Raw genomic sequence first — 27,676 nt, forward strand, 5'->3', positions numbered from 1 at the left:
ACAGGCCCATAGGAGTGAATCTAGACTGCACAGCGCACATTGCAGGCCTGAGGTGTGTATCTGCACTCTACAGCCCATGTTATAGACCCCTAGGAGTGAATCTACAATGCACAGCACATGTTAAAGGCCCTTAGGAGTGAATCTAAACTGCACAGCGCAAATCACAGTCCCCAAGGAGTGAACCTAGACTGCACAGCACACTGCACTGACCCCAAGGACTGAGTCTAGACTGCACAGTGCCATCACTGGCCCCAAGGAGTGAATCTGGACTGCACCAGCACACATCACAGGCCCCAAGGAGTGAGTCTAGACTGCACAGCACACATCACAGGCCTCAAGGACTGACTCTAGACTGAACAGCACACATCATAGGCCCCAATGAGTGAATCTAGACTGAACAGCACACATCACACACCCCAATGAGTGAAACTTCACTGCACCAGCGCACTGCACTGACCACAAGGACTGCATCTAGGCTGCACAGCACACATCACAGGCCCCAAGGAGTGAATCTGTGCTTCACAGTGCACATCACTGGCCACCAGGGAGTGAATCTAGACTGCACCAGTGCAAATCACAGGTCCCAAGTACTGGACCTAGACTGCATCACACTTTTCACAGACTTTATGTAGTGAATCTAAACTGCACAGCACACATCACAGGCCTCAAGGAGTGAATCTAGACTGCACCAGCTCACATCACAGTTCCAAGGAATGAATCTAGACTGCACCAGCGCACATCACAGGCCTCAAGGAATAAATCTAGACTGCACCAGCACCAATCACAGTCTCAAGGAGTAAATCTAGACTGCACAGCTCACACCACTGACCATCAGGAGTGAACTTAAATGGCACCAGCACACATCACAGGCCAGAGGAGTGAGTCCAGACTGCACAGCACATATCAAAGGCCCAAAGGAGTAAATCTAGACTGCACAGCACACATCACAGGCCCCAAGGAGTGAATCTAGACTGCACCAGCTCACATCACAGGCCTCAAGGAGTGAATCTAGACTGCACCAGCACACATCACAGTCTCAAGGAGTAAATCTAGACTACACAGCTCACACCACAGATGCCAAGGAGTGAACTTAAATGGCACCAGTGCACATCACAGGCCCAAGGAGTGAGTCTAGACTGCACAACACACACCTCAGGCCAAATGGAGTGAATCTAGACTGCATGGCGCACATCACAGGCTCCAAGGAGTGAATGTGGACTGCACACCACACATCACAAGCCCCAAGTAGTGAATCTAGACTGCACAGTTTACATCACAGGCCCAAATGAGTAAATCTAAACTTCTCAGCACACATCACAGGCCCCACGGAGTGAATCTGAATTGCACCAGGACAAATCAAAGACCCCAAGAAGAGAATCTAAACTGCACAGCACACATAACAGGCCCCAAGGAATGAATCTAGACTGCACCAGCGCACATCACAGTCCCAAGGAGTGAATCTAGACTGCACAGCTCACATCACTGACCACCAGGAGTGAACGTAAATGGCACCAGCACACATCACAGGCCCCAAGGAGTGGGCCTAGATTGCACAGCACATATCATAGGCCCAAAGGAGCAAATCTAAACTGCACAGCACACATCACAGGCCCCAAGGAGTGAATCTGAACTGCACCAGGGCGGATCAAAGACCACCAGAAGAGAATCTAAAGTGTGCAGTACACATCACAGGCCCCAAGGAGTGAATCAAGACTGAACAGTGCACATCACAGGTCCCAAGGAGTGAATCTAGACTGCACAGCACACGTCACAGGCCCCAAGGAATGAGTCTAGACTGCACAGCACACGTTACAGGCCCCTAGGAGTGAATCTAGACTGCACAGCGCACATTGCAGGCTCGAGGTGTGTATCTGTACTCTACAGCCCATGTTATAGACTCCTAGGAGATAATCTACACTGCACAGCACATGTTAAAGGCCCTTAGGAGTGAATCTAAACTGCACAGGGCACATCACAGTCCCCAAGGAGTGAACCTAGACTGCACCAGCACACTGCACTGACCCAAAGGACTGAGTCTAGACTGCACAGTGCACATCACTGGCCCAAAAGGAGTGAATCTGGACTGCACCAGCACACATCACAGGCCCCAAAGGAGTGAGTCTAGACTGCACCAGCACACATCACAGGCCTCAAGGACTGACTCTAGACTGAACAGCACACATCATAGGCCCAAATGAGTGAATATAGACTGAACAGCACACATCACACGCCCCAATGAGTGAATCTTCACTGCACCAGCGCACTGCACTGACCACAAGGACTGCATCTAGACTGGAAAGAACACATCACAGGCCCCAAGGAGTGAATCTGGAGTGCATCAGCACACATCACGGGCCCCAAGGAGTGAATCTGTGCTTCACAGCGCACATCACTGGCCACCAGGGAGTGAATCTAGACTGCACCAGCGCAAATCACAGGCCCCAAGTACTGGACCTAGACTGCATCACACTTTTCACAGACTTTATGTAGTGAATCTAAACTGCACAGCACACATCACAGGCCTCGAGGAGTGAATCTAGACTGCAACCAGCTCACATCACAGTTCCAAGGAATGAATCTAGACTGCACCAGCGCACATCACAGGCCTCAAGGAATAAATCTAGACTGCACCAGCACACATCACAGTCTCAAGGAGTAAATCTAGACTGCACAGCTCACACCACTGACCACCAGGAGTGAACTTAAATGGCACCAGCACACATCACAGGCCCGAGGAGTGAGTCTAGACTGCACAGCACATATCATAGGCCCAAAGGAGTAAATCTAGACTGCACAGCACACATCACAGGCCCCAAGGAGTGAATCTAGACTGCACCAGCTCACATCACAAGCCTCAAGGAGTAAATCTAGAATGCACCAGCACACATCACAGTCTCAAGGAGTAAATCTAGACTACACAGCTCACACCACAGACGCCAAGGAGTGAACTTGAATGGCACCAGTGCACATCACAGGCCCGAGGAGTGAGTCTAGACTGCACAACACACACCTCTGGCCACAAGGAGTGACTCTAGACTGCATGGCGCACATCACAGGCTCCAAGGAGTGAACGTGGACTGCACACCACACATCACAAGCCCCAAGTAGTGAATCTAGACTGCACAGTTTACATCACAGGCCCAAAGGAGTAAATCTAAACTTCTCAGCACACATCACAGGCCCCACGGAGTGAATCTGAATTGCACCAGGACAAATCAAAGACCCCAAGAAGAGAAGCTACACTGCACAGCACACATAAACAGGCCCAAGGAATGAATCTAGACTGCACCAGATCACATCACAGTCCCAAGGAGTGAATCTAGACTGCACAGCTCACATCACTGACCACCAGGAGTGAACTTAAATGGCACCAGCACACATCACAGGCCCCAAGGAGTGAGCCTAGACTGCACAGCACATATCATAGGCCCAAAGGAGCAAATCTAAACTGCACAGCACACATCACAGGCCCCAAGGAGTGAATCTGAACTGCACCAGGGCGGTTCAAAGACCACAAGAAGAGAATCTAAAGTGTGCAGTACACATCACAGGCCCCAAGGAGCGAATCTAGACTACACAGCACACATCACAGGCCCCAAAGAGTGAATCTAGACTGCACAGCACGCATCACAAACCCTTCAAAGTGAATCTAGACTACACTAGCACACATCACAGGCCCCAAGGAGAGAATCTAAACTGCACAGGACACATCCTGGCCCCAAGGAGTGATTCTAAACTGCACAGCACACATCACAGGCCCCTACTAGTGAATCTAGACTATACCAACACAAATCACAAGCCCCAAGGAGTGAATCTAGACAGCACAGCACACATCATAGTCACCATGGTGTGAATCTAGACTTCACCAGCACACATCACAGGCCACAAAGAGTGAGTCTAGAATGCACAGCACACGTCGCATTCCCCTGGAAGTAAATCTACATTGTGGCGTTCTTTACAATAGAGCTACAAGACAGAGGTAGTTTGAGAAGCATTTGTGTCAGAGTATTTTGCTGCAGCTGTTCCAAAACTCTCTCTTGACTTTAATAATTGCATTAAATTATGGTTTAAAACACCTAATGAGACTGATCTAGAGGAAGGAATCTGTTAAAAAATCTGAAACATATTGTGTATGTGAGCAAAATTTGCAGGATCAAGTTTGTCACCTCACCCTTCTATAGATGTCTGACATGTATTTAATGTATAATGTGCTCTGATACCTGTATGCCAGAATAACACTTTGCTGTCCTAGGGCAGTACGTCTGTTCTGCATGTGTTCGGCTCGCGCACCTTTGAGTGATTTTGAGTGTTGTATAGCTGTGGTTTTAAAGAATATTGTATGCGGAAAGTATTTATGACAAAACCTATAGTGGTGATTGGGGTAATGGTGAAAGAAGAGGGATTCCACCTTTAGAGTTGATGGAGTGAGTTATGCCATCCTGGTGCTTTAGTAATGGAGCTTGGCCTATGCTCCATATTATTCTTATGACATCCTGATTCATTGACGTGGCACTAGTGGGAACTTGATTCTGTTTTGATGGCAACTATTCTTTGAGCCCCAGTAAAGTAACTATTCTTGAGCAAGTAATGTGCTGGATCACTTGATGTTTGTGAATGATCTTGTCTCACTGAGGCAAAAGGCAATAAATCTTAAGGCAGTGTCTCCAGCCCTTAGTCACCTGATCAACTAGGCTTTGCCTTCAGGCTCAGGGCCTGAGGATTTAAACCTGCCCGTGGTCACTCTGCTTTTCAAAATGCTTAGCAAATTCTCCTTTTCACATTGTCAGTTTCTATCCTATCTCCTTCATTTCTTACCCGCCCATTAACTTTAGAGAAGGTTGGGGCACATCATCTTCAAAAATATCTTGAGACTGATAACTTACTTCACCCATTCCAGATTGGATTCAGTGCTAAATCTGTAGAAGAATGAGTGCTTGGTTCGGAGATTTGCTGCAAAGCCCACGGCTGACACTATCAAGTTTCAGGGTGCCGAATACCAAGACTATGGGGTGCGGAACACCTGGGCTGCGTAGTCTTGATTCCACCTCAGACCTCAGAAATTCACCACCAGACACTCCCTGCCTCTTTATCTCACTCTTGCAGGTTCCTTAATAATCCTGTTTTCTGCCTTGTTTCACATTTCTCACCCTCCTTCTTTTACTCTTTTGGTTTTTTCTCTCTTTTGCTCAGGATCAAAGTCTGTTGAGGAGAAATAAGTGCCGTCCCCAACAAAGAGTACCAGGGCCCCGCCTGCAACCAACCACCAGCTCAAAGAGCTTTTTAATATGAATTACGCACCTGCCTCTGAGCTAGCAGGGCTTGTGCTACAGAACTGTGAGCTCGCTTCGCAACCGTACTGTTCTTGTACCATCTTGGTCCACTGTAGGGCAGATGTGGACATGGGGAGAGAGCTCTTGGATGGTTGCATTCCTTTTGACAAATCACTCCTCATACACTTTTTTTTGTCTAAAACCACAACCATGCAGCTTAGTGATCTTATCTTAAAGCTAGATTTATGAATGAATTTGGCTTCCATGCAGTGCTTAATTTGAGCCTATGATTTCAGGTGCTGGGCCCCAGCACTGTATTCTCAACACCGGCTGCAATGACAATCTACCACATGGTGGCACTGTCTATCATATTTTGAGATGTGCAGTGAAATAGTATTTAATAATTCAACACAGATTGAAAAGGAATAATATCTGCTACCAATGCCTTTCTTATAGCTTTGGTTTTGCTGGAGTAGTCAGAATTGTCACACTTGTGGAAGTGAGAGGGTTATTAGTTATGTTGGGACCATCCCTGGCAGTGCTGGCAGGACCATTTTGTGGTGAAAGCTGACGGAGCCTTCCGAGAAGGGCCCTAGAGCTTACGTTCTTACGCATTAAGCGCTGTCTCCATGTGTTTATTAACGGAGGTGACACCCTGTTCTCTTCCTCATTGGTGGTGAAGCTTCTAGTTTCCCTCCTCAGCGCGGTCCTGTAAGATAGCGACCCATCACTGGATGAAGGCCCAGTATCTTAAGTTAAACGGAAGTAAACTCAAGGCCTTTGTCTGGAGTAAATCACAGCGTGGGATGCTTTAATGTTGGTGTCAAGTATTAAATAGTTCTCCCCTGTAGTCAAAGTTGTTCAAAATTTGGGAATTCTGTGGGATGAAAAATCCCTGTTGTGCGCACGGATTGAGGCGGTTTCCAAACCTCACTTTGATTGGCTGTGGGTCCTTCACATCATCGCACTCGTATCCCCGAGTCCCAGGAAGTCTCATAGTCTGCTCCGCTTGATTTTTTTCTTGAGGGGCTACTTGGCTCCTATCCTGGTCTTCTCGGGATCTGAAGCTGCAGAATGTGCTGGGGGCTCTGGTTACCACATGTCTCCTGTCTCAATAAGTTACGCTGGCTTCCAGGCCACAGACAATGACTGTACACCAGGCAGGTGGTCCATGCAGGTGGGTCCATGGAGGTGGTCCTGTCTTATGGACTGCTCTTGCCTCTATAGTCCACTCCAGTGCTTGGGCCGTCACAGAATGCCTTTGAGACTCCTCACTTCTTGGGAGTCAGAGCTGCCGGCTGGCCTTTCCCGTCAGTGTATTGTGGAGCAGCATTCTGCGTCCCTGGAGAACAACACAACGCCATTTTGGAACTTGTTGAAGACATGACACTTGCCACACCCAGCGGCTCCCCTGCCAGTTTAGCATCGGAAGCCAATGGTTGAGGAGCTCCTTGTGAGATACTCTAACATGATGTAACATCCGATACTTCAAAGCTCTCTTCCATACCTTGGGGCACTTCACAAAGACTTGCAGCGCCAACTGTTGGCAGAAATGCCTAAACGAGCCTCTCTCCCTTTGCCTCCTGTGCTGTCTCTCTGTTTCTATCCATCCATTCTCTCTCTCGCTCCTTCATTCCCCTCTTTCTCCCTCTCTGACTGCAATGTCTCATCTGCTCGCTCCCTCTCTCTCGCGAAGCCTCCTTGTACCTGCTGAAATCAACCTCTGGAGCTGGGGAAAGGGACAGAGTCACCAGGATCAGCCCTGAGCTTTCTATACAGCCCCCAGGGGCTCCAGCCCACCGGGGAAATGCCCAGTGGAACAAAAGGTCTGTCCGGCCAGGCTGTCTGCTAGGAGAACCTATGGACACAGGTTTAATAAAGTGTGAGATCCCAGAGCAATGTTAAACTTCCAAAGAAAGTCTGAAAAGCTCCCTGTTGCCCATTTATTGCACACAAATGAAGAGTATCTTTACTCCCCACCCACCCCCTTCTCTCCACCACTACTTGCTGTCTTTTCTGGGCAGACAAACTACCCTGATGCCAAACTCTGGTCCCCCAGCACCATACATGGCCTTTTGCCTCATATGTGTCCACACTTTGAATTTTTAAAGATATATAAAAGTCGCTTGTAAGAAACTTGATGAAGTGTACGGTAGAAAGAATGAAGTAAAACATTATAATAGGAAACACATACTTGGATCGTGGTCTCAAATTCTACACTGGCCTTTTCAGGCACTTGTCCTATGCTTAATTTATAGTTGGAGACTTTTAGAAATAAATACTTTAGTTATTTTTTCATCCACTTGCTGGTAGTTTGCATCCACCCTCTTTCCTGTGATAAGTTTGTTGTTATTCCTAAGACCTCCTCTCTACTGTTCCATATGTGCCATTAAGCTCTAATAGTGCCCCTAGTAAGGATGTAGTCTGTCATCAATGTCTATTACTCAGTGATCATCATCACATGGCTGGATATGTGCCCATCACCCATCAAGACTCAGTGACTGCTCATGTATACAGCTCCTCACAAGTCCTCAGGGCATGTTGAGATATGACACCCATCACATGGTTCATGTATCTTTGTATGCGCCTCCCATTACTTAGTCATCACTCCGGACAAGACAGACAGAGCGCGAGAAAGAGAGAAAGTGTATCTGTGAATAAGAACTCCATGGGATGGCCAGAAGGCTGACTGTGAGCTAGACCCCATCTCAACTCTGATAATTTTTGCTCACATTTCCACTATTATTATACATTTTGGCGAGGTCACAAGGGGGGAGCAGATAGGGCTGCTTGCAGGGGTGGCTCCTCTGCTATGGCGGATGAGCATTGCCCCCGCCAGCAGCAGCAGCTGGCAAAGTTTTACAGGTAACCATACTAAACTATGTTTATTATGGTTTTCTTGTAAAAGGGGAGGGGCCACAGGCTGTGATGAGCGCATGTATGTTCGGCCGGCCATCTTGGGCCAGCCAAACACACATGCGCACTAGTCTCTCTCCAGCCCGGCAACGCAGGCACTGCGTTGCTGGGTTAGATACAGCAGGCGGAGACTTTCACTCTGCCGCGGAGCACCCTGGCTGGGCGCTCCATCCAATCATAGTGCTGCTTTCATGCTGGCAGCAGCATGAAAGCAGCATTAGAATTAGATGCAGGGCAGGCTGGAAGCCTGTTCCTGCAGTCAAGGACGGAAGAGCGGATCAGAGCAGCGCGGTGCGGTAATAAAAGGTAAGTTTTTGTTTTAAATTGTTATCTTTTCTTGCCCCCCCCCCACCATGCACCGTGCCACCCCGCCCCTTTTCCCTCCTGTGAGCTGCCACTGACTGCTTGTCCCAAGCCCCCTCTATTCAGGGCCATAAGCTGTTACTCCTAAATCCATTTATATCCTGTAGAAGCATGTGTACCTTTTCTTTGTGATATATCCATTATGAGGCAGGTATCATCAGTCACCTCCAGTGATACCAAATACTTCTTTTAAATGATTTAGGGGACCACTTATAATTTGGCGGACAGACGTTTGTAGGAAGGACAGCGGAGTAATTTACTCCGACAACTTGACTGTAACTCCACCTCCAAAACTATGAAATGACCACCAGAGCAGTTCCTGTCAATGCTTTTTGCAGTTTGATGCATGGCTCTGTCAAGCATGAAGGAGCCCTATGGCAGACTATTTTATTTTTTTTATTTTTAAAAGAGAACCCCGAAGCAGAATTTTCTTTTTGAAAATAAAAAAGACAAAGCAGTTATTAATGCTTCATAGCCCTTGTGAAGAATTCCATCACCCAGCAGAAGGGACGTTTCAAAGAGAGTCGATGGAGTGAATGTGCCCAAAACCTATTGTCCACTTAGTGCCACTCACAGAGATGGACTGCTGACAAGCCCACTTTTTCAGAGGAATGCAGCTCACACATGGCTTGGAGTGTGTAGAGAAAGGCCCAGTTAAGTCTATAAACTACCCTTCAGGTCCAAACACATTCATTTGTGATATTTAAAGCTTCAGGCAGGATAACTTCTAACACATGAAGCAGGGGTCTACATATTTGAAAAGGTGGCATCTACCAAAATGGAGTTTTTTAAAAGGTTCCGTCCTCCTATTCATTTTCCAAACTCAACTCCCTACTGACTCCAACTCGAAGTCTAATATATCTTTTTGGTCGGTATCCAGCGAAGGATATGCTTGAAAGTATGAATAAATGTAGAATTTATGAAGCCGGCTGTTATGTTTTAATCATAAGTGAATGGAATGTTTCCTTGAAAGTTCCACCTTGAATGTGAGCGGAGAGAAATTCCAGGGATAGACAGTTGCTGGGCTCTCCTTGGAGTGGATTGACGCTAAGTCATGTTCTCGGAATAAATTTAACAATACCACAAAGGTGTCGGGGGATTACCTACAACATTTTGGCGACGATTTGACTTTAACATGACCTGGCTCATCCTGGTGAGGTGTCTGCCGTCGGACTCTTGAGCTGTGCGGAGTCGTTTGGAGGAGAGGTCCTCTTGTTAGTGAGAAGCATCACTGACACGCAGCGTACGATGCGAGTCAGCTCAACACGTCTCTACTTAGCGTAAGAATCTAAGAGGGGTCTTTAGTTTTAACAAACAGGGGCGTGTCAGCTCAACACGTCTCCACGCCACTTACGCTTCACAACGCGTTTTGAGCCAATTTCCAGGCAGTCAGTACGGTGATTTTCACACCATAAAAAAAGGAAAGGTGCACGTTGTGATGCTGCGTTTCACAACGCGTTTCGGAGCATGTTGTGACAAGTGCAGGTAGTACGGTGATCTGCACACCAAAAAAAAACACACACAAAAAAAACATACAGTACGTTGATCTGCACACCAAAAAAAAAAAAAACACCACAAAAATACTCCTTTTCGCATAATTGGTGTTTTGCACACTGTATTTTCCTTTTTGGAGGCTGTGACGTGTAAAAGTAAGATTGTTTCCAGTTGTGTAGTGATTATACTGTTTTAGTATTTATTTATGGCGTCCCGATAATGTTTCGCCACCACCTTTATTCTTACCTCAGCCTTGCCCACCTGTCATTCCTTGGGAAGATTGGGTAGAAATGTTGGAGAATTATATATTAGCTTTAGATGGACATAATTTTTCTGTATTACGCATAAAAGCTATTTTATTGAATGCATTGGGTTGTGAGGGTCAACGTGTTTTTAAATATTTACCCACTGTTTTAGGCCCCAATGGGCAACCAATGGATGATGTGTTCAAAGAAGCCATCAAAAGGCAGGGGAATAGATTTGCCAAGGAGACCAATTTAGTAATGGCTAGATATAGGTTTTACACTCAGCCTTAAAATCACCATGAAACAATTGATGAATTTGTTGCAGGACTAAGAGAATTATATGTCAAATGTCGGTTTGGGACTATGAGAGAAGAGCTGATACGTGATCAACTTATTGTGCAGTGTCGAGATAGAAAAATTCAAGAGAGGTTATCGGCAGCCAAAGATCCTACGTTGAGAGAAGCCATTGGAATGGTGAAAATTTTTGAGGAATCACAGCAATGGATGAAGGAATTAGAAAAGAGGGATAAGTCAAGTGATGTGATGACAATGATTAATGACAGTTTTATAATTGAACAAGAAGTTAATGAGGTTTCCAGGGAACCATTTATTTCTAAGACTAAGGGAAGGGAATGTACTGGTTTTGGGAGCACGTATCATTTGGATGATTCTAAGAAGTGTTTTGCAACAAATAAAGAGTGTAGGAAGTGTGGTCGCAGGGGTCACTATGCGTGAATGTGTAGGGAGAACAGTAAAATTGACAAAGATGTTAGATCTGGTATAAATGTTGTAGAGGAAGTCAATGACATACCCAGTGATAATAGAATGTTGGTTGTTAATCAAGAATTTGTGTCAGCAGCTGGAACAAAGGGGAGGACTTCTAGGCACACAGCTGTCTTCAAGATAGATGATTGTGAAGTCAAGCTTATGGTTGATTCTGGTTGGTTGTATACCATAATCCCCGAAACCTTATTAAAAAATCATTGGAAGGATGTAACTTTGTTCCCGAAAGGTATTTCTCCAGGTGGATATCAAGAAGAAAAGATCCATTTATGTATATGTTAAGACAAATACAATTTGAGGGGAGGTGCATTGAAGAGAAAGTTTATGTGGCATCTGATGAGCCTCCTATCTTGTGGTGGATGCATCAGTTTGACCTAAACATTGTAATTTAACCCAGAGCGTCCAATCAAATATTAGTAGTTGAAGATGTGCAACTACAAGATATACTAAGTGGTGCTCAGAATGTGTTCAAGGAAACATTAGGATGCTTGAAAGGGTATGTGCACAAACTTGTGCTTAGGTAGGATGCCTTGCCAAGACAGCATAAATTGTGTAAAGTACCCTTTGTAGTGACAGATGAGGTTAAAAGAGTAATTGACAATATGTTGTCTGAGGGTATCATTGAACCGGTTGAGGTGTCTTCATGGATCTCTCCGGTGGTGATCACTCGGAAATCTGACGGTCGTGTGAGGTTGTGTGTTGATTTGAGATCATTAAACCAGAACATTGTAGTTGACACTTATCCTCTTCCTAACGTCAATGAATTGCTAACTGCTGTGAAAAATTGGAGGTATTTCTCAAAACTTTACTTGAAGAGTGCCTACCATCAGATTAAATTACATGTATATTCTAAACATTTGACGGCTTTCATGACCTCTGAGGGCACTTTCCAGTTCACTCGCATGCCGTATGGACTTGTGTCGGCTGTGATTGTGTTTCAGCGTATGATGACAAATATTTTTGGAAACATGAAAAATTTGATATTCTTTCAGGATGACATTTTGGTTATGGGTGAAACAGTACAGGACACAATGTCATCTTGAAGGAAGTGTTGAAGATTCTAGGAGAAGCTGGTTTGTGTTTAAATCAAGAAAAATGCACATTTTTAACGGAAGAAATTGATTACTTGGGTTATACTATATCCAAAGGAAATATTAAACCAAAGAAGAGTTTGTTGGAGGCGATTAGATTGGCGCCTTCACCTAGTAATAAGGATCAGTTAAGATCATTCCTTGGTTTAATAGAATATTATTCTAAATTTGTAAGCAGGTTCGCTGACAAAACTGAGAACTTAAGGAAATTATTGCGGAGAGAAAGTAAATGTACATGGGGGAATGAGCAACTAGATTGCTTTGTCAATTTCAAGAATGAGATCTGTGATGCAGACATTCTCACTGCTTTTGACATTAAATTACAATCGATATTGACAGTTGATGCTAGTGCAATTGGCTTGGAAGCTGTTTTGTCTCAAATGCATGGAAGCCAAGAGAGAACTGAGGCGTTTGCTTCTCACACTCTGACGCAAGCTGAGCATAATTATTCAGTAATAGAGCGTGAAGCCTTATCTGCAGTTTGGGGTGCTGAATATTTCAGAGTATATTTGTGGAGTTTGCAATTTGTTTTGCGTAGTGATCACACACCTTTGTCCAAGATTTCGTCATCAGTAGGGGCAGGCAAAGGTTCGGCGAGATTGGCTATGTTAGCGGCAAAATTACAGACGTATCTTTACAGAGTAGAATTTGTCCAAGTTTGGAAGAATGTGTAAGCGGACTGTTTGTCTAGACTATCTCTTGTTTGGGAAATTGTTGAAGAGCAATCATTAAAAAACTGTGACACAGTAGGAGCAGTAGCTTCAGTCATGGATGTTGTTGAAAGTGGTTTGGGTACTTTTAGAAAAGAGGAGTGGGAGAAAGATATGAATTCTGACAATTGTCTTAAAGAAGTTATTAAGTTGATTTGTAAAGGGGCTAGGAGAGAGAGTACTTTACCGGTGTCATTGAGACCTTACTTAATTGTGTTGGATCAGTTGTCGGTTTGTGGTGAGAATGTAATAATGAGTGGTGATCAGTATGTTCCACCTGTGGGATTAAAGTTCAGATTGTTCGCCTTGGCACATGAGGGCCATTTAGGTCAAGGACTGACTAGTAGAGGATTAAAAGAAGTGTTTTGGTGGCCAGGTTTGGATGGGCAAGTTAATGATTGGGTGGAGAGATGCTTATGTAAGGAGAGTGAGAAGAAATTAAAAGTAGGTGACAAAAGGAGCTGTGGTCATATAGAGGATCCGGGGAAACCATGGCATACTATTTGTCTTGATTTTATTGGACCTATTTCTGAATTATCACTTGAGTTGAGGTTTGCTGCGGTAGTTGTTGATGTGTATTCAAGGTGGCTCATAGTGAAATTCATGCGAGATATCACCACAAATACAATGATAAAGGTACTGGAGGAAATTTTGAGGAAGAGGGAATACCTTTGGTATTGATTAAAGACAATGGGACTCAGTTGACCTCTATTGAGAAGCTTCCTTTCTTGAGGTATGTGGAGTGAGATATTCTCGTACTTCGTTGTACAACCCACAAGGAAATGGTATCGTGGAGAGGACCAACAAGCTGGTCAAGGGAACTATTCAATTAGCTTTAAGCAATCATTGTAATGTAAAAAAAATGATCTCTGACATAATATGGGCATATCGTACTACCATTCACAGTACTTCTAACATGTGTCCATTTCAGCTGATGAGGGGGCGTTCTGCAGGTTCCAAATTAGTTCCTTCTTGGTTTAAAGAATGGATTGTGTCTGGTGGAGAAAAATTAGAGAGAACATCAGAAGTTACTAGAATAAGAGTGGGTGACTGGGTCAAAATAAAATCTGGAAGAATTAGAGGAGGTATTTCTAATTTCAGAGGTCCAGTTAGTGTATTGAAAGTTAGTAAGTATTATGTAGTGGTGGAAGCAGATGAGAGGTGGAATGTCAGAAATGTGGCTTTGTATCAGAGGGGTGGTGAATGTGAAGGGAAAGAGGATGAAGGATGTTCAGGGACAATGTTAGTTGCGAACGAGGGAGACAAGGAGGTGGTGCCATCTACCACAAGTTTGCATGTAAATGAGAGACATAACGAGGACACTCATGTATCTCTGGACATGCCTGAAGAGGTGATGGGAGTAGATGTTTCCAGGTCTATCCGAAGCACAAGAATACATCGACCACCAGCCTACTTAAAGGATTATGTTAGATCTTGAACTCTGTTTAGGTTTTTACTGTTGCAGTTTTCATTGTATGTAATCATTTCTCTCACGTTCATAGTTATTCTATTTGGGTTTGTTCTTTTTGTTCAGGTATTGTGTATTGCGTATTTACTCTGTTTTCATTATTGCTTTTGTAATGTTGCTGTCGAAAAAACTTTTGTGTTTGATTTACATGATGAAGGGAAAAGGATGTGTAATGTTTTAATCATAAGTGAATGGAATGTTTCCTTGAAAGTTCCACCTAGAATGTGAGCGGAGAGAAATTCCAGGGAGAGATAGTTGCTGGGCTCTCCTTGGAGTGGATTGACGCTAGGTCGTGTTCTTGGAATAAATTTAACAAGTTAAATACCACAATGGTGTCGGGGGATTACTTACAACACCTGCCAGCTGTCCTAGCTAGAGCGCCCTGGTTCTGGAACTCAAACTAATGCCATCCTTCAGTTGTAAACACACCTTGCTGTCAATTATTGGATGCTGAGAAATTCTGGTTAGTGCCCTACTTCAGTGCCTGAGTAAAGGGAGACTCGCCTCCCTAGTCATGGCATACCCCTGTGCAGAACACTATGGCCCATGTTTACGGGGAACTGGCGTAGGGCAGCGCTGCAAGTCTTCTTCCTGCACTGCTCAATGCCAATGTGAAAGGGCAGGAATGCACTGTATTTAAGTATTTAAGCGTCCTTTCCTCCTCCGCTGGCACACAATTGGCTGCCTGGCCCCAGGGCAGGCACTTTTGCACGATGGTGCAAGGGTGCCACTATTGCATGCAGGACTGTTTTTGTGCAGGAAGGGGCACTTTCCTGCACAAAAACAATGCTAAGAGGCGTTTTCCTCTTTCCATGTATGCTTCATGAAGCACACATGGAAAGAGGAAAAAAGGAGGAGACATGAAAATATTTCTCCTTGTTACGCCTGCTCTGGGGAGGCGTAAGGTTTTTGAGTTGCCACAGTTTACATGATTAAGTAAATCTGGGGCAGCCTCAAAATCCACAGGTGTTGCGTGGAAAACCGCACTGCAACGGCCATGGAACACCTTCCTGGCCCGCACAAAGCCAACGCAGCGACGTGCATGGCTTTGTCTTACTCCATAACTAGGAGGCCATGAAAAGCCATGCAAAGTGGCTTTGCGTGGCCTGGTAGATATTGTTGAGAGGTTTGTGTCGCTGGAGCATCACAAAAAGTGAAGCTCCGGCAGAGCAAGCCTCTCGTAGATATTCACCTATATGCAAGGGCGGCTAACTCCATAAGGGCCGAGGAGCGTCTCTCTACGCCAGCAGCGGCAGCTGCGAACCTTTTCCCCAAAAACAATCATAAACTGTGTTTATGATAATTTTTTTGAAAAAGGTGCAGGGCTAGGGGGGTGATAAGCAAAGAGGTGGAGTGCACAGCACTCCCCCTCAGAGCACATGTGTGTTTGGCCAACCATCTAGGGCCGGCTAAGCACATGCGCACCGGGCTGGGCTGGAGAGCGCCTGTACAGGCTCCCATTCTGCCTGGGAGCACCCTGGCTGGGCACTCCCAGCCAATCCCAATGCTGCTCTGAGCAGCATCAGGATTGGCTCATGGCAGACTGGGTGACTGTGCCTGCCTGCAGCGATACGGCAGGAGGCAGAGGAGCAGCATGGCACGGGAGCGGAGATAAGTGTTTTTTTCTCCCCTGCGCGCACGCCACCACGCCCCTTCTAATTAGCACGAGCCACGACTGCCTATATGTGAAAGGGTCGACTGAAGATGGTGCCGATGAGGAGGTAAAAACAGAAAACTCACAGTAGGGAAAAATACTCCTCAGCAATCTTGTAGCTGTTGATTGAAGATGTAATTAGTAATGAAAAGATGAACAAGACACCAAACTCCCCCTGACATCAGGAAGGAGAAAAGAGCTTAGCAAGGATCGAGATATAAAAACCATAAGAGAATCCAACCGCTAGAAGCAAAAGTCTAGGACACAAGTAGTAGCAAGGGGCTGAAGAATGTGACGACGAATAACAAAGAAAATGCGACGTAACAAATCTTCCTTCTGTGCTTCCCTCCTTATATTTGCTTCAAACAGGACTGACTTCTCAGGAAACGACTGAGCTCCATTTTAGATTGGGAATCTCTATTGATGTTCTATGGTCAACCCACCATCTTGGAAAGGGCTGGAAATAAGGCATGTTCACTGCACTTTTCAGAAAGTATGGTGTTCTTCTGGTTCGGAAGACTGAAGAAGAAGTCCAAGTTCAACACCCTTCTTTCCAAGCTGGAGTCCAGGATCCCGTTGTCACCTTTCATGCCTGGTGCTCCGGGTGACTCAAGGATTAATCCCCTGGGCGACAATAACACAGAGACATCCGAGTCGTCTGGTGACTGTGACTACTCAGTGCTCAGTGCCATGTTCCAGAACCACACTGGCCAGGTCTGTGAGGAGCATCCTTCGTACCCTAGGCACATGCAACCTTGGATAATATCTTGACATGATGCTTGGCACAGATGTAAGACGCCATCTCCGCCTAAAACATTCTCTTCTTTCTCACGAAAAACCCCTTCTCCCTTTGTGTGTAGACCTCTGATCTCATTCTGATGAAGAAGGAATCAATTTCTCCTGATGACCATGACTAAGGGAAAAATGTCCCCGGCAATACCTTAATTTGATTAGGTGTCACTTCTGATGATCTGTTTCTCATGTTTATGAGCCCCAAGTCATTTACAGAGTTGCTCCCACTGCCTGGGTTCGCAAATAAAGTCACTATTCACTTGAGTCTCGGAAGCCAGATGTATGCTGCTAACTCTATAGCTCATCAGATAACATTTTCTCCTGAATAGCCAGTGCTATCTTCCAAGCAAGCAGAGCTATATTCTAACCTAAGATGAATTAGTACTATATTGTGAAATGTGATCCTTATTTCCAGGTCACATTACCTGCTCCATCTCTGATGCACATTTTTACAATGGACTTCAAGCTTCACAACTTCAAGTTTTTGCTAAATTTGCCCAGTAAGATTAGAAGCTGATGTGCTTCCAGTTTCACAAGACCATTATCCAGAAACTAAACTCAGAATATTTTTGTATAACCATGGTATGTCTGTGTACGCATGTGTGTGTCTGTATGTCTGCGTATGCCTAAATGTATGATAAGCATAGATGTGTGGATGCTTGTGCTATGAGGCAACACTGAACACATCTCACTTTGACCTCCATGGGATCTTTTCACTGTGAATGCATCAGGTTTTTTGTGCCTTGATAAGTGGCATGTTAAGTTGGTTAGCATGCAAACACATGAAACCTTTTCCTATGCTGTATGATGTCAGTTATGTATAATTATCTTTTGCTTTGCAACTTCTATGCTTGTGGTTCAACTCAAACTCAAGACTCAGGTCAGCACTTCTCTGTTGTGCTGTGTATGCACCTCTGGGGGCTTAGGTGTGTTAATAAAGTTTAATATCGCAATGTATTTCCTATAGCATTCCCTATCAGGAGCGGATCGTGGTGCTTAATAGGTGCGGGGTGGCGCACGGGAGGGGATTAATGAAAACAAAAAACTTACCTGCATTGTCGCCACCACCACACTGCCCATCTGCTGAAGGCAGGCTGCATGCACAGGCTCCCAGCCTGCCCTGCGGCCAGTCCTGACGCTGCTCAGGATTTAGTGGTTGCAAAACCTTGCAAATCATTACATTTATAGGGCTTGCAACTGCTATATCACTTTTTCGCATGTTCCAAACCCATTTCGTGATTCTGGTTGCAAACTATTGATCAGTTCTTCACTCCCAAGTTGGGGAGGTATATTAGTGTCCCGAGATACTTTGTGGCTGACTTAGGCTGTAGTTATGTTTATTTTAATGCTATGTGAGCTGAAGGGGTTCTTTTGTTTGTTTGTATGTTGTAAGCATAAATGAATAAATACAAAATAAAAATAAAAAAAATAAAAAAAAGTTGGGGAGGTATCTTAGGGCCTGATTTAGAACTCGGCAAGCAGGTTAGTCCTTCAGAATGGTGACGGATATCCCGTTCGCCGAAATCTAAATCCCATTATCCTCAATGAGGTTTAGATTTCAGGGGGCAGAATATCCGTCACCGTTGTGATGGAGTAACCTGTCCACTGAGTTCTAAATCCGGCCCTTATTCACTCCCCTTTTGGGAGTCCGGGTGTAAATTTCAGGGGGCGGGGGGCAGTGGTCCAGAAAAGTACTGGCATCTCTCATAGACATGTTCTAGAATGGAATTCAAGGCAGACTTTCGAAGGACACTTTGGACTTGATTATTAGTGTCCCAGAAAATTGTGATCCTTGCACAATCACTTCTTTGTGTAGGAATCACAACTATAAGTGTCTTGATGTTTATCACAACCCAGAGTAGGAGCTATTACACAGCAAACAATATAATTTTTCAGGTTTGGAAAATTCAAAGTTATTGTTGCCAACTTTTTCACTTCTCAATCTAAAAATTCAATATTTATCCAAGTTGTCCTTTAGATCCATTAAGAGGATCTTTTCTAATATTGCCCTTTTTTTCTTTGTTTGTGAAATGCCTAAATCCATTGAGTATGAGCCCCACTTTCAGTGATGCAGAGAGATACCTTTAAGAGCTCACAGTCTGCCCACTTCAGGTTGTGACTGATCTTGCATTTTCCCTCTTGTGTCCCTTTGCAGCTTCTCTGCTCCACAGTGCAGAAGGCCCTCTTCGAAGAGGAGGAACGTGTGAAGACACTCTCGCAGAAAGCCCGCATCTTGGAGAAGGCAAACGGCCACCTTAGGGAAAAGGTGAAGAAGCTGAAACGCTCTCTCCGCTTGGCCAAAGTTGAGAGCAAGAGAGAAGCCATGCTGGCCCAGCGGCTTTTGGAGGAAGAGAGGAATCGGAATCGACTTGGTCAAAGTACTGATGTTCACAAGAAGTCGTTGGGCAAGCCCGGCAAGAAGGTCACTGAGAACACACTATAGTGGAATGACTCACAGTAAAATGACCATCACATCATTCTCTCTCTGGATCATTCTTAAGCTTTTTACTCTTAACCAAGGAGATGCCCAGACTTTGAGCCATGTAGATTTGTTTGTCAACCTAGGCACAAATTGATCTGGAAAGAGCATCAAAATTGAGTATATGTCTGAACCAGGGTGGAATCTTTGTTGAGTTCTAAAGTAGGTATCAATAGCACAGTGGTATATTTAGGTCTTTCTGCATCTTCTGTTTGCTTGTAAAGAGATCCCCAATCCATGCGGATGGACATGGGTTCATCAAATAAGCAGAGAAAAGACTTGGTTTCTTCTAAACCAGTTGAGGTGGAGAAAGGTATTATAAACTAATCCCAAAGAGGGTGCAGGATCTCCTTGAAGGGAAGGGACCGGAAGCTGGGTGAGAGGGGCGGGTTTGGGTTTCTGGCAATAAAGGTAGGTTGTAACAAATTGAATCGGTTTTAGCTGACATATATTGATAGATACTTTAAACTGAACCACCACAGTGAAAACTTCCGGTGCTTCAAATGTTCCAGAGGAATGCAAATATCTCAGTGCAAGGATACATAGAAGAACATACAATTAAAAATAAATAAAATACATAATAGTCCCAAAGGAAGGTATGCTACAAGGACAAGATATGATTTGATAGCCTTCCTCAATGTCAATGTTTGTTCTGCCCTGCACTTCCTGTGGTTGTGGCCTTTCATAAGCCACTTCAATGATGAACATAGCACAATCTATGTCCTCTTTTGGAAGATTTAAAACAAAAAGTCAGATTGTGTGAGAAAGAATTGAAGAGACAAATCCCAGTATTTTTAATGTAATCTCTGCACCCCCAGGTGCCTATGTTAAATTCAGGGTTTCTTCCGCACTAGCTCAGGAAGCCTGTGTAAACCCTGTAGAAGCTGTGTTGCATGTTTCCTACAGGTTGCCATAGATCATTTGACCACCATCATCTCTCCCAAATGGAATGTGTCCACCAGACTCCTTCAGAGGCCATTAAGGGTTCAGTACCAGCAGGACACCCAGTGCCTTGTTTAAGTGCCTGTATGTTCATGAGTTCACTGAGATTTCAACAATATCTCCTTCTCCCCAGTCTCTTCCGGACCGCAAACAACTGTTCTGAATTAACCTAAGTTTATGTTACCCTGAGAGAAGCAGAACAATGAGCGCTGTTTGCCAAACTTATTTACTTGTAAAAAATACACAATGAGGTTGTTGTGTCCTCCTGGGTGGACCATTAGGTGAGACAAACCCAGACATTCCATAGCAGTCTAGGATCACACAGCACATATGGTCACACGGAGAGTCACAAGCACTTGTGGTCCTAGCGCCGCCTGTCTGTACATAGTCTTTACTAGGTTTGACTCTTTCCTCCCTTACTTGCCTTCACTATGGACCACCAGGCTACCCTGGCTCCTTTTTGTTGTGATTCCTCTAATAGACCTACCCTGATGCGAGGGATATAAAAAACATTATGATGGTGGGACAAAAAAATGGGTTTTTCATGAAGGGACCAAAACCTCTGTCTCCTCCTCTAGCAAGATAACTGCAGATTAAGGTGCGAAGACCTGTTTTCCAGGATCTTCCTTGGCCTTGCAGGCTTGCTTCCAGGACCAGAGTACAGCAAATCTGGTTTGCATGAATAAGTTCCACAAGAAAAGACAGGGGGTCGTGCTTTCACAGTCCAAGCGGCCCTACTGTGGAAGAAGCTACCTTCCTCTCTCAGGTCATCCACAGATCTGCTGAAATTCAGAAAAGCCTTAAAGACCTGGCTGTTTCTTAAATAATTGTCACCTACAGCACCTGCTTTAAGGCTCATCAGCAGGTGTGTTTGCCTTCTCTGCTATTAGCGCCAGGATACCAGCATGGTGACAGTTTGCGCTTTACAAATTTCAATACAGTACAATTCAATACAGAGTCCAGCACTCAACTAGGACTTGGTCGAGAACTTCCTGGTGCCCAGAACCTCCTACAGGTGGTGATCTTCCATGTCTGCCCACCTTCTACTCTTCATTTGAGTTCAAGGGGCTGCTTCTCTGATGAGTCCTTGCCATTCCATCCTCAGTGTGAAGGGGGCTTGGGACCAAATCACCTTAGCAGGGCACCCACTCTCAGGATGGTCCTAGGGCCCACCTACCCTACTCTTGTGCTAACCACTGAGTTCTCGCCAAGACCCAGGTGTCCATCCATGGTAGTAGTAGGCACTAGAACCTCTACAGGCACTGCAGCAAAGACTGGCTTAATCACACATAAGATTATGGTCCAGTCATGTTCATGCATGTATCCACCTACATGCATGTATCCAGTAAACACTCTTACCGTGTGTACACTGGCAGCTACCTTGTACCCAAGGAGATCTTAACACCATCCTCCTGTCACTGTGGAAAGAACAGTTCTACTGCCATCAATGTTGTCTGTCACAACGAAGCAACACTTAGAATGCATGCAGAGCATTCACCCTCTTGAGTGTGACCCCGTGACCTAGTCATGCTACCCACTAGACTACTCACTCTATAGGGAGGACCTCCTAGATTAACCTCTCTTTGACATGGCCCAGTCACCTGGATCATGTAATGCACTCTCAATAACATACCTGATGGGAGCCTCAGATCTACACGGGGTCTTGACATAGACCTGAACTGTCTACTCAGTCCGGGCACCAACCACTGTCTTCACATCAGACTACGTACGCAGTCTGAAGCCTTTAACCTGTTGACAGATGCACCTAGCCCATCAACAGGCATCCACATTGGTTATCAATATAGTCTAAGAGTGTTCGGGCCTTCAGCCATACTCGTGAAACCCCCTCAGCACCCTACTGGGGCGAACCATTCACATTCTCACACAGTCATGCTATCCATGACTTTACATATATGTGACCATTGCTCTGTGTGCCCAGCAAAGATGCCAAAGATTGGATGTGCCGGTTGTGTGAACACCTTTATGACCCACTAGTAGGCACTGTGAGAACCTCACACCTCCTTCTACCTCTGCTCCAGAGCTCTCAATGGCTCCCTATCAAAAACGCCCACCCACAATCTGAAGTCGCCCAGAACCGGGAGGTGACTCAGTTCAATTCACTATGGAAGAGTCATATGTTGCATGAAAAAAAATACAAAAACACAATATCTTGAAGAAAGCAAACACTCCTAAGTAATGCAAGATGAAGCTAAATTTAAGAAATATAAACAGATTGCATCGCTCACATGGATTAAGCAAAGAGTTTTTACAGTCATTGTTGAGAAATCAATCAGTGTTTTTGCCTGTGAAGGACATCAAAGCAGGCCTGCTAGGAACCTCTTTCAAAGACAAGTTTTAATTACTGCAGAGTCTGGGACCCGGCAGGACCCAATCCACCTAAAGCCCTTCGAGTACCGGTACAGTGGGAAGATAGTTCTCTGTATGCACTTATCGCCCTCCTCCTTTCTTTTCCAGTTTTAGGTCTCACCTGAGACAGCACATGCGCTGTCACTTGTGAGTCTCTTGTAGATAAAAAAGAAAACTTAAAAAAGGCTCAGAACTCGCCCATTACTTACCATTGGTTAGCTTTGACATCAATCAAATTTCCTTGCTTCTGATTTGTCACCGCCTCTTGCTTTTCTGTTTTCTTCCTTTCTATACCAGGTTGCATAGAACATTGACCAAGTAAAGCTTCCTGTCTGTGGCTAGTGTTCTTTCACCTGCCGAACGCTTGCAGAAGTATTTTTTAAATTTTATTGTGTAGCATGCCATAAGAGTGCATCATTTTTCAGGCCGCCGCTCCCACCCTACCCGTGTTCTGCTGTTGCTTTCCCCATCCCTTCCACCACCTGTGACCGTCGCTGCTTACCCTATGTCGCTTACTCCCACTTCCCCCGTCATTTTATTTTAACATGTAGCACTCGAGAGGCATGCCTCTAAGTCCGGATTACGTTGATGAGGGTTATTTTCAGATCTTTAATACCCGGAGATTCAATAACATATCTTTTTCTGTTATTTGAACTGCTATATAAGTACCAAGTAACATTAAGAATGCTGCGCATATACACCTTACTGCATAATGAGTACCCTTAGTGGTGGTCCTGTGTATATGTGCAGGGAGGAGATCATAGGGTATGAAAGGGTGGGGTGTGCAGGGAATACTGTAATACCTTCATAGGGTATGGAAGGGTGGATAAAAGGAATACCGCAATACTTTCATTGGGTAGGAAATGGGGAGCCACAAGGAATACCATAACACTTTTGTAGTGTATTGAAGGGTGGGTGATGCAGGGAGTACAGTAATACCTTTATAGGGTATGGAAGGGTTGGGTAAAAAGAGTACTGTCAGACTTTTATAGGGTATGAAAAGGGGGGGGGGTTGAATACCATAATACTTTTATAGGATATGGAAGGGTTTGTATGGGGATACTGAAATACTTTTATAAGGTATGGAAAGGTTGGTATGGGCAATAGTGTAAGATGTTTACAGGATATGAAAGGGTGGGTACAGGGAACAGCGTAAAACGTTTATAGGGTTTTGAAGGGTGGCTATAGTGAATACTGTAAGATCTCTTACAGTATGGAAGGGTTGGTAGAGGTAATAGTGTAAGACATATAGGGGGATACTTATAGTGCCCTAGTGCCACCTTGCGTCACTATAGAGTCATTATTTTTTACGTTAATGTGGCCCAACGAGGCCGGAATCTCTGAGCCGTATTTACAGGATGGCGCAATGCATGCATTGCGCTACTCTGTAACCCTTTGCACTACATTATGCCTGTGCCAAGCATAATGTATGCGAAGGGGGCGTTCCCCCTTTAGGGGAGCCGGAAAAATGGCATCATTTTTCACGTCACTTTTAACGCCTGCTCAGGAGCAGGGATTTAAAAGGGCCTTCCGTTCCTTAGAATGAGCCCCTATGTACTCTGCAGGAGTAGCGCCAATATTTAGGCGCTACTCCTGCAGAGTACATCAATAGCGTCATGTGAAGTGATGCTAATGCCTCCTACCCTGCGCTATGCTGTGCCGTACTTTAAGTAAGGCGCACACATGGTGGCGGTAGTGGGGCGCTAAGGGGCGCAGGGAAAGTGCAGCGCCCCTTTTCATAAATCTGCCCCTTAGGGTTTGTAATGGTTCGTACAAAAAATAGTGTAAACTTTTACAGGGTATGGATGGGTAAATACAGGTACGACTTTCACAGTTTATTGAAGGGTGGGTACAGGAAACAGTGTATCACTTGTACAGGACATTGAAGGGTAAGAGACTAGTGTAGGAGTTTTACATGGTATGGAAGGGGCATTACAGGGATCAGTGAAAGGCTTCTACAGGGTATGGAATGGGTGATTGCAGGGATTAGTGTTAGAAGTTTACAGTTTATGGAAAGGTGGGTACAGGAAATAACGTAAGACTTTTTTAGGGTACGGAAAGGTAGGTAGAGAATAGTGTAAGACTTTTAAAGTGCATGAAAAGGTGATTACATGGATTAGTGTACTTTTACAGGGTATGGAAGGGTAGAATTAGTATAAGACTTTCACAGGGTATGGATTGGGGGACCAGTATTAGACTTTTATAGGGCTACTGGGAATAGTGTGAGTTTCACAGAGCATGAAAGGGCAAGCACAGGGATTAAGGTATGACTTTTAGAAAGAAGAGGAAGATAACTAAGGGAGAACAGTGCAAAATGTTCACAGGCATGGAAAGGTCTGTACTGGGGATCGTGTAAGGCTTTTATAGGGTATCGAAGGAGATTATAGGGATTGATGTAAGCCTTTTACAGTTTATGGAGACTGGATACAGGAAATACTCTGTGTTTTACAGGGTATGGAAGGTTGGATACAGGGAGCAATGTAATATGTTTACAGAATATGGAATGATGGGTCAGGGATCTAGTGTAAGTCTTTTACAGGGCAAGGAATGTAGGTCTAGTTTTGGCAGTTTGTAATGTTGTTTTTTGATGTGATTCATTTTTGCAAAAATATGCAATAGATATCGAAAATGTAAAAATTAAAAAATAATAGAAAGGAAATATGACAATGTCTAAAGTTGGAATTCATGCTTACAAAACAAATTTAAGTAAACAAAGCATAAATATAAAAAACTTAAAACGAAATCAGAACTTTAGTTACCACACACTGAACTAAAGACATTTTTAGGCAGATGTGTACATGTTCGAGAGCAAAATGCCATCACTCACTATCAAAAGAGCCAGTGGGCTGATGCAGTGCCCCTTACTATAGGCTGTTGTGCAAGGAAGTAAATTCTGAATGGTACTTGATCAATCCAATGGATGAAGAGGGCTGACTGATGCCCCTCTGTATGAATGTGTTCTCATTAGGATTATTAGGATTATTTCTGGTGAACATGAGGCTGGTGAAACAACTAAAGCTGTCTGTAGGGCAGACTTTAAAAGACATTGGCAGCTGAGGCATCTGTCATACAAGAGGGTATGAAGGGGGAATACCATGAGCACATATAAGAAAAAAGACAATGAAGCAGTGAAGATTCTGTACATTTCAGGCGGGCCTGTAAATGAGAAACTCTTCTAGGATGTATATTTGAGCTGTTCATGTACCCAGAGAGTCGCACCTTTTCAAACAAATCAATAGATGTGTCTGCTTGCCTTTTCACCAAAATGTTGCCTGCAGGATATGTTTATAAAGTAATTTTACTGTGTTTAGCTTACTTTCTTTTTATCGTTTATTGTTGGAGGGGTTCATTTGAAAACTGTACTCAGTGTTTAATAAAATGATAAAACAGTGAACTCATTGGATGTGCTATTTTTGAACCAATATTTTTTCATGGCCTGGCTTGACAGGGCAGCTTTCACCGGACAATTATATGAGCATCACCAGGAGATGGGCTTTGGCTCCGCCCACATGTTGTGAGTCTGGAGTACATGTTTGATTGGAAAGAAGTTGTGTCCTTCCACAAAAAAGTGCTTGCCCTCCATGCAGCTGTGATCATTCTGTTTAGTTACCCAGCTACCTGAGCTTGAACCTTCAGGGGCACACACATGACATTGCAACGCTATTAAAGTATCTTAGATTAACTAGATAATTTATGGTGTTTGTCTCTAGGAGAAGGACAGACGAGAGGCGGGAAGACATGGATCTTTAGGTCTGGCTGGACAGTGCAACTCTCACATGACCTTTTATCCCACACCAATATTTTTCTGCAGTTCTTTGCTTCCAAACAATTACATATCTATTTCCATTCTGTATACTTGTAATGCTTCACATTGGCATACAACATTCCTTTAAAGCCAGACCTATTGGCATTTTCAATGCTTCTTGAACAAATAAAGTTTTTCTCATTTGTGAAGTTTCTTATTAACTTGATCCTCATACTAACACTCTCTACATCTAGTTTAAGCTGCATCTGTATCCCCTAAAGCTCTAGTTTAAACCATTTGCAACTCCTACAGGGATAGACTAAGCCCCCTTTGCATCTGCTCAGTCCTAGCTGAAGCCTCCTTTGTCATCGCTGCAGCAATAGCTGAAGCCCTCTTGAGTCCACCACAGTCTTCGCTTAAGCCCAGTTTGTTTCCACTGAAACCCTAGGCTAAGCATCTTTGCATCCTCCACCGTCCTAGGTTAAGCCTTCTTTGTGGTATCACATGCACCACTATCTTAAGCGCTTTGTACCCCTGCAACCCAGATGAAGTCTACTTTGTACACATTGCAGCTCTATCTTAAGCCACGTTTGTTTCACTGTGCCCCTAGCTTGTGCCCCCTTTCTCAATCCACCGCAGCCCCAGTTGAAGCCCCCTTCACATCTCCTGCAGTCCTTCCTGAAGCCCCCTTCGCATCTCCTGCAGTCCTTCCTGCAGCCCCCTTCACATCTCCTGCAGTCCTTCCTGAAGCCCCCTTTGTATCTCCTGCAGTCCTTCCTGAAGCCTCCTTCGCTTCTCCTGCAGTCCTTCCTGAAGCACCCTTCGCATCTCCTGCAGTCCTTCCTGAAGCCTCCTTTTCATCTCCTGCAGTCCTTCCTGAAGCCTCCTTCGAATCTCCTGCAGTCCTTCCTGAAGCCTCCTTTGCATCTCCTGCAGTCCTTCCTGAAGCCTCCTTTGCATCTCCTGCAGTCCTTCTTAAAGCCCCCTTTGCATCTCCTGAAGTCCTTCCTGAAGCCTCCTTTGCATCTCCTGCAGTCCTTCCTGAAGCCCCCTTCGCATCTCCTGCAGTCCTTCCTGAAGCCTCCTTTGCATTTCCTGCAGTCCTTCCTGAAGCCCCCTTCACATCTCCTGCAGCCCTTCCTGAAGCCCCCTTCGCATCTCCTGCAGTCCTAGCTGGAGCTCCTTTGTATACACTTCAGTATTACCTTGATCCCAGTATTCCTGTTCCACAACCCTAGTCTAAGCCTCTTTATAGTTCTTGCCATCCTAGTTTGAGCTCTTTTCCATCCCCTGCATCCCTAGTGTAAGCATCATCGGCAGTCCCTAAATCATCAGCGGAAGTTCCCTTTCTATGTCT

At 44.7% G+C, this 27,676-nt stretch overlaps 1 protein-coding gene across 1 annotated transcript in view; it reads left to right on the forward strand.

Moving 5' to 3' along the window:
• LOC138258855 (coiled-coil domain-containing protein 3-like) overlaps positions 1–25,968 on the forward strand; it is a 136,634-nt gene extending 110,666 nt beyond the window's left edge. Inside the window, exon 3 of the mRNA XM_069206147.1 lies at positions 18,942–25,968. Within this exon, the coding sequence (XP_069062248.1) occupies positions 18,942–19,229 (288 nt within the window). The 3' untranslated portion in view covers positions 19,230–25,968. The remainder of the gene's footprint in view (positions 1–18,941) is intronic.
• The last annotated feature ends 1,708 nt before the right edge of the window (positions 25,969–27,676 follow it).

Source organism: Pleurodeles waltl, chromosome 9, assembly GCF_031143425.1.
Source record: "Pleurodeles waltl isolate 20211129_DDA chromosome 9, aPleWal1.hap1.20221129, whole genome shotgun sequence".
In the NCBI taxonomy this organism is placed as follows: domain Eukaryota; kingdom Metazoa; phylum Chordata; class Amphibia; order Caudata; family Salamandridae; genus Pleurodeles; species Pleurodeles waltl.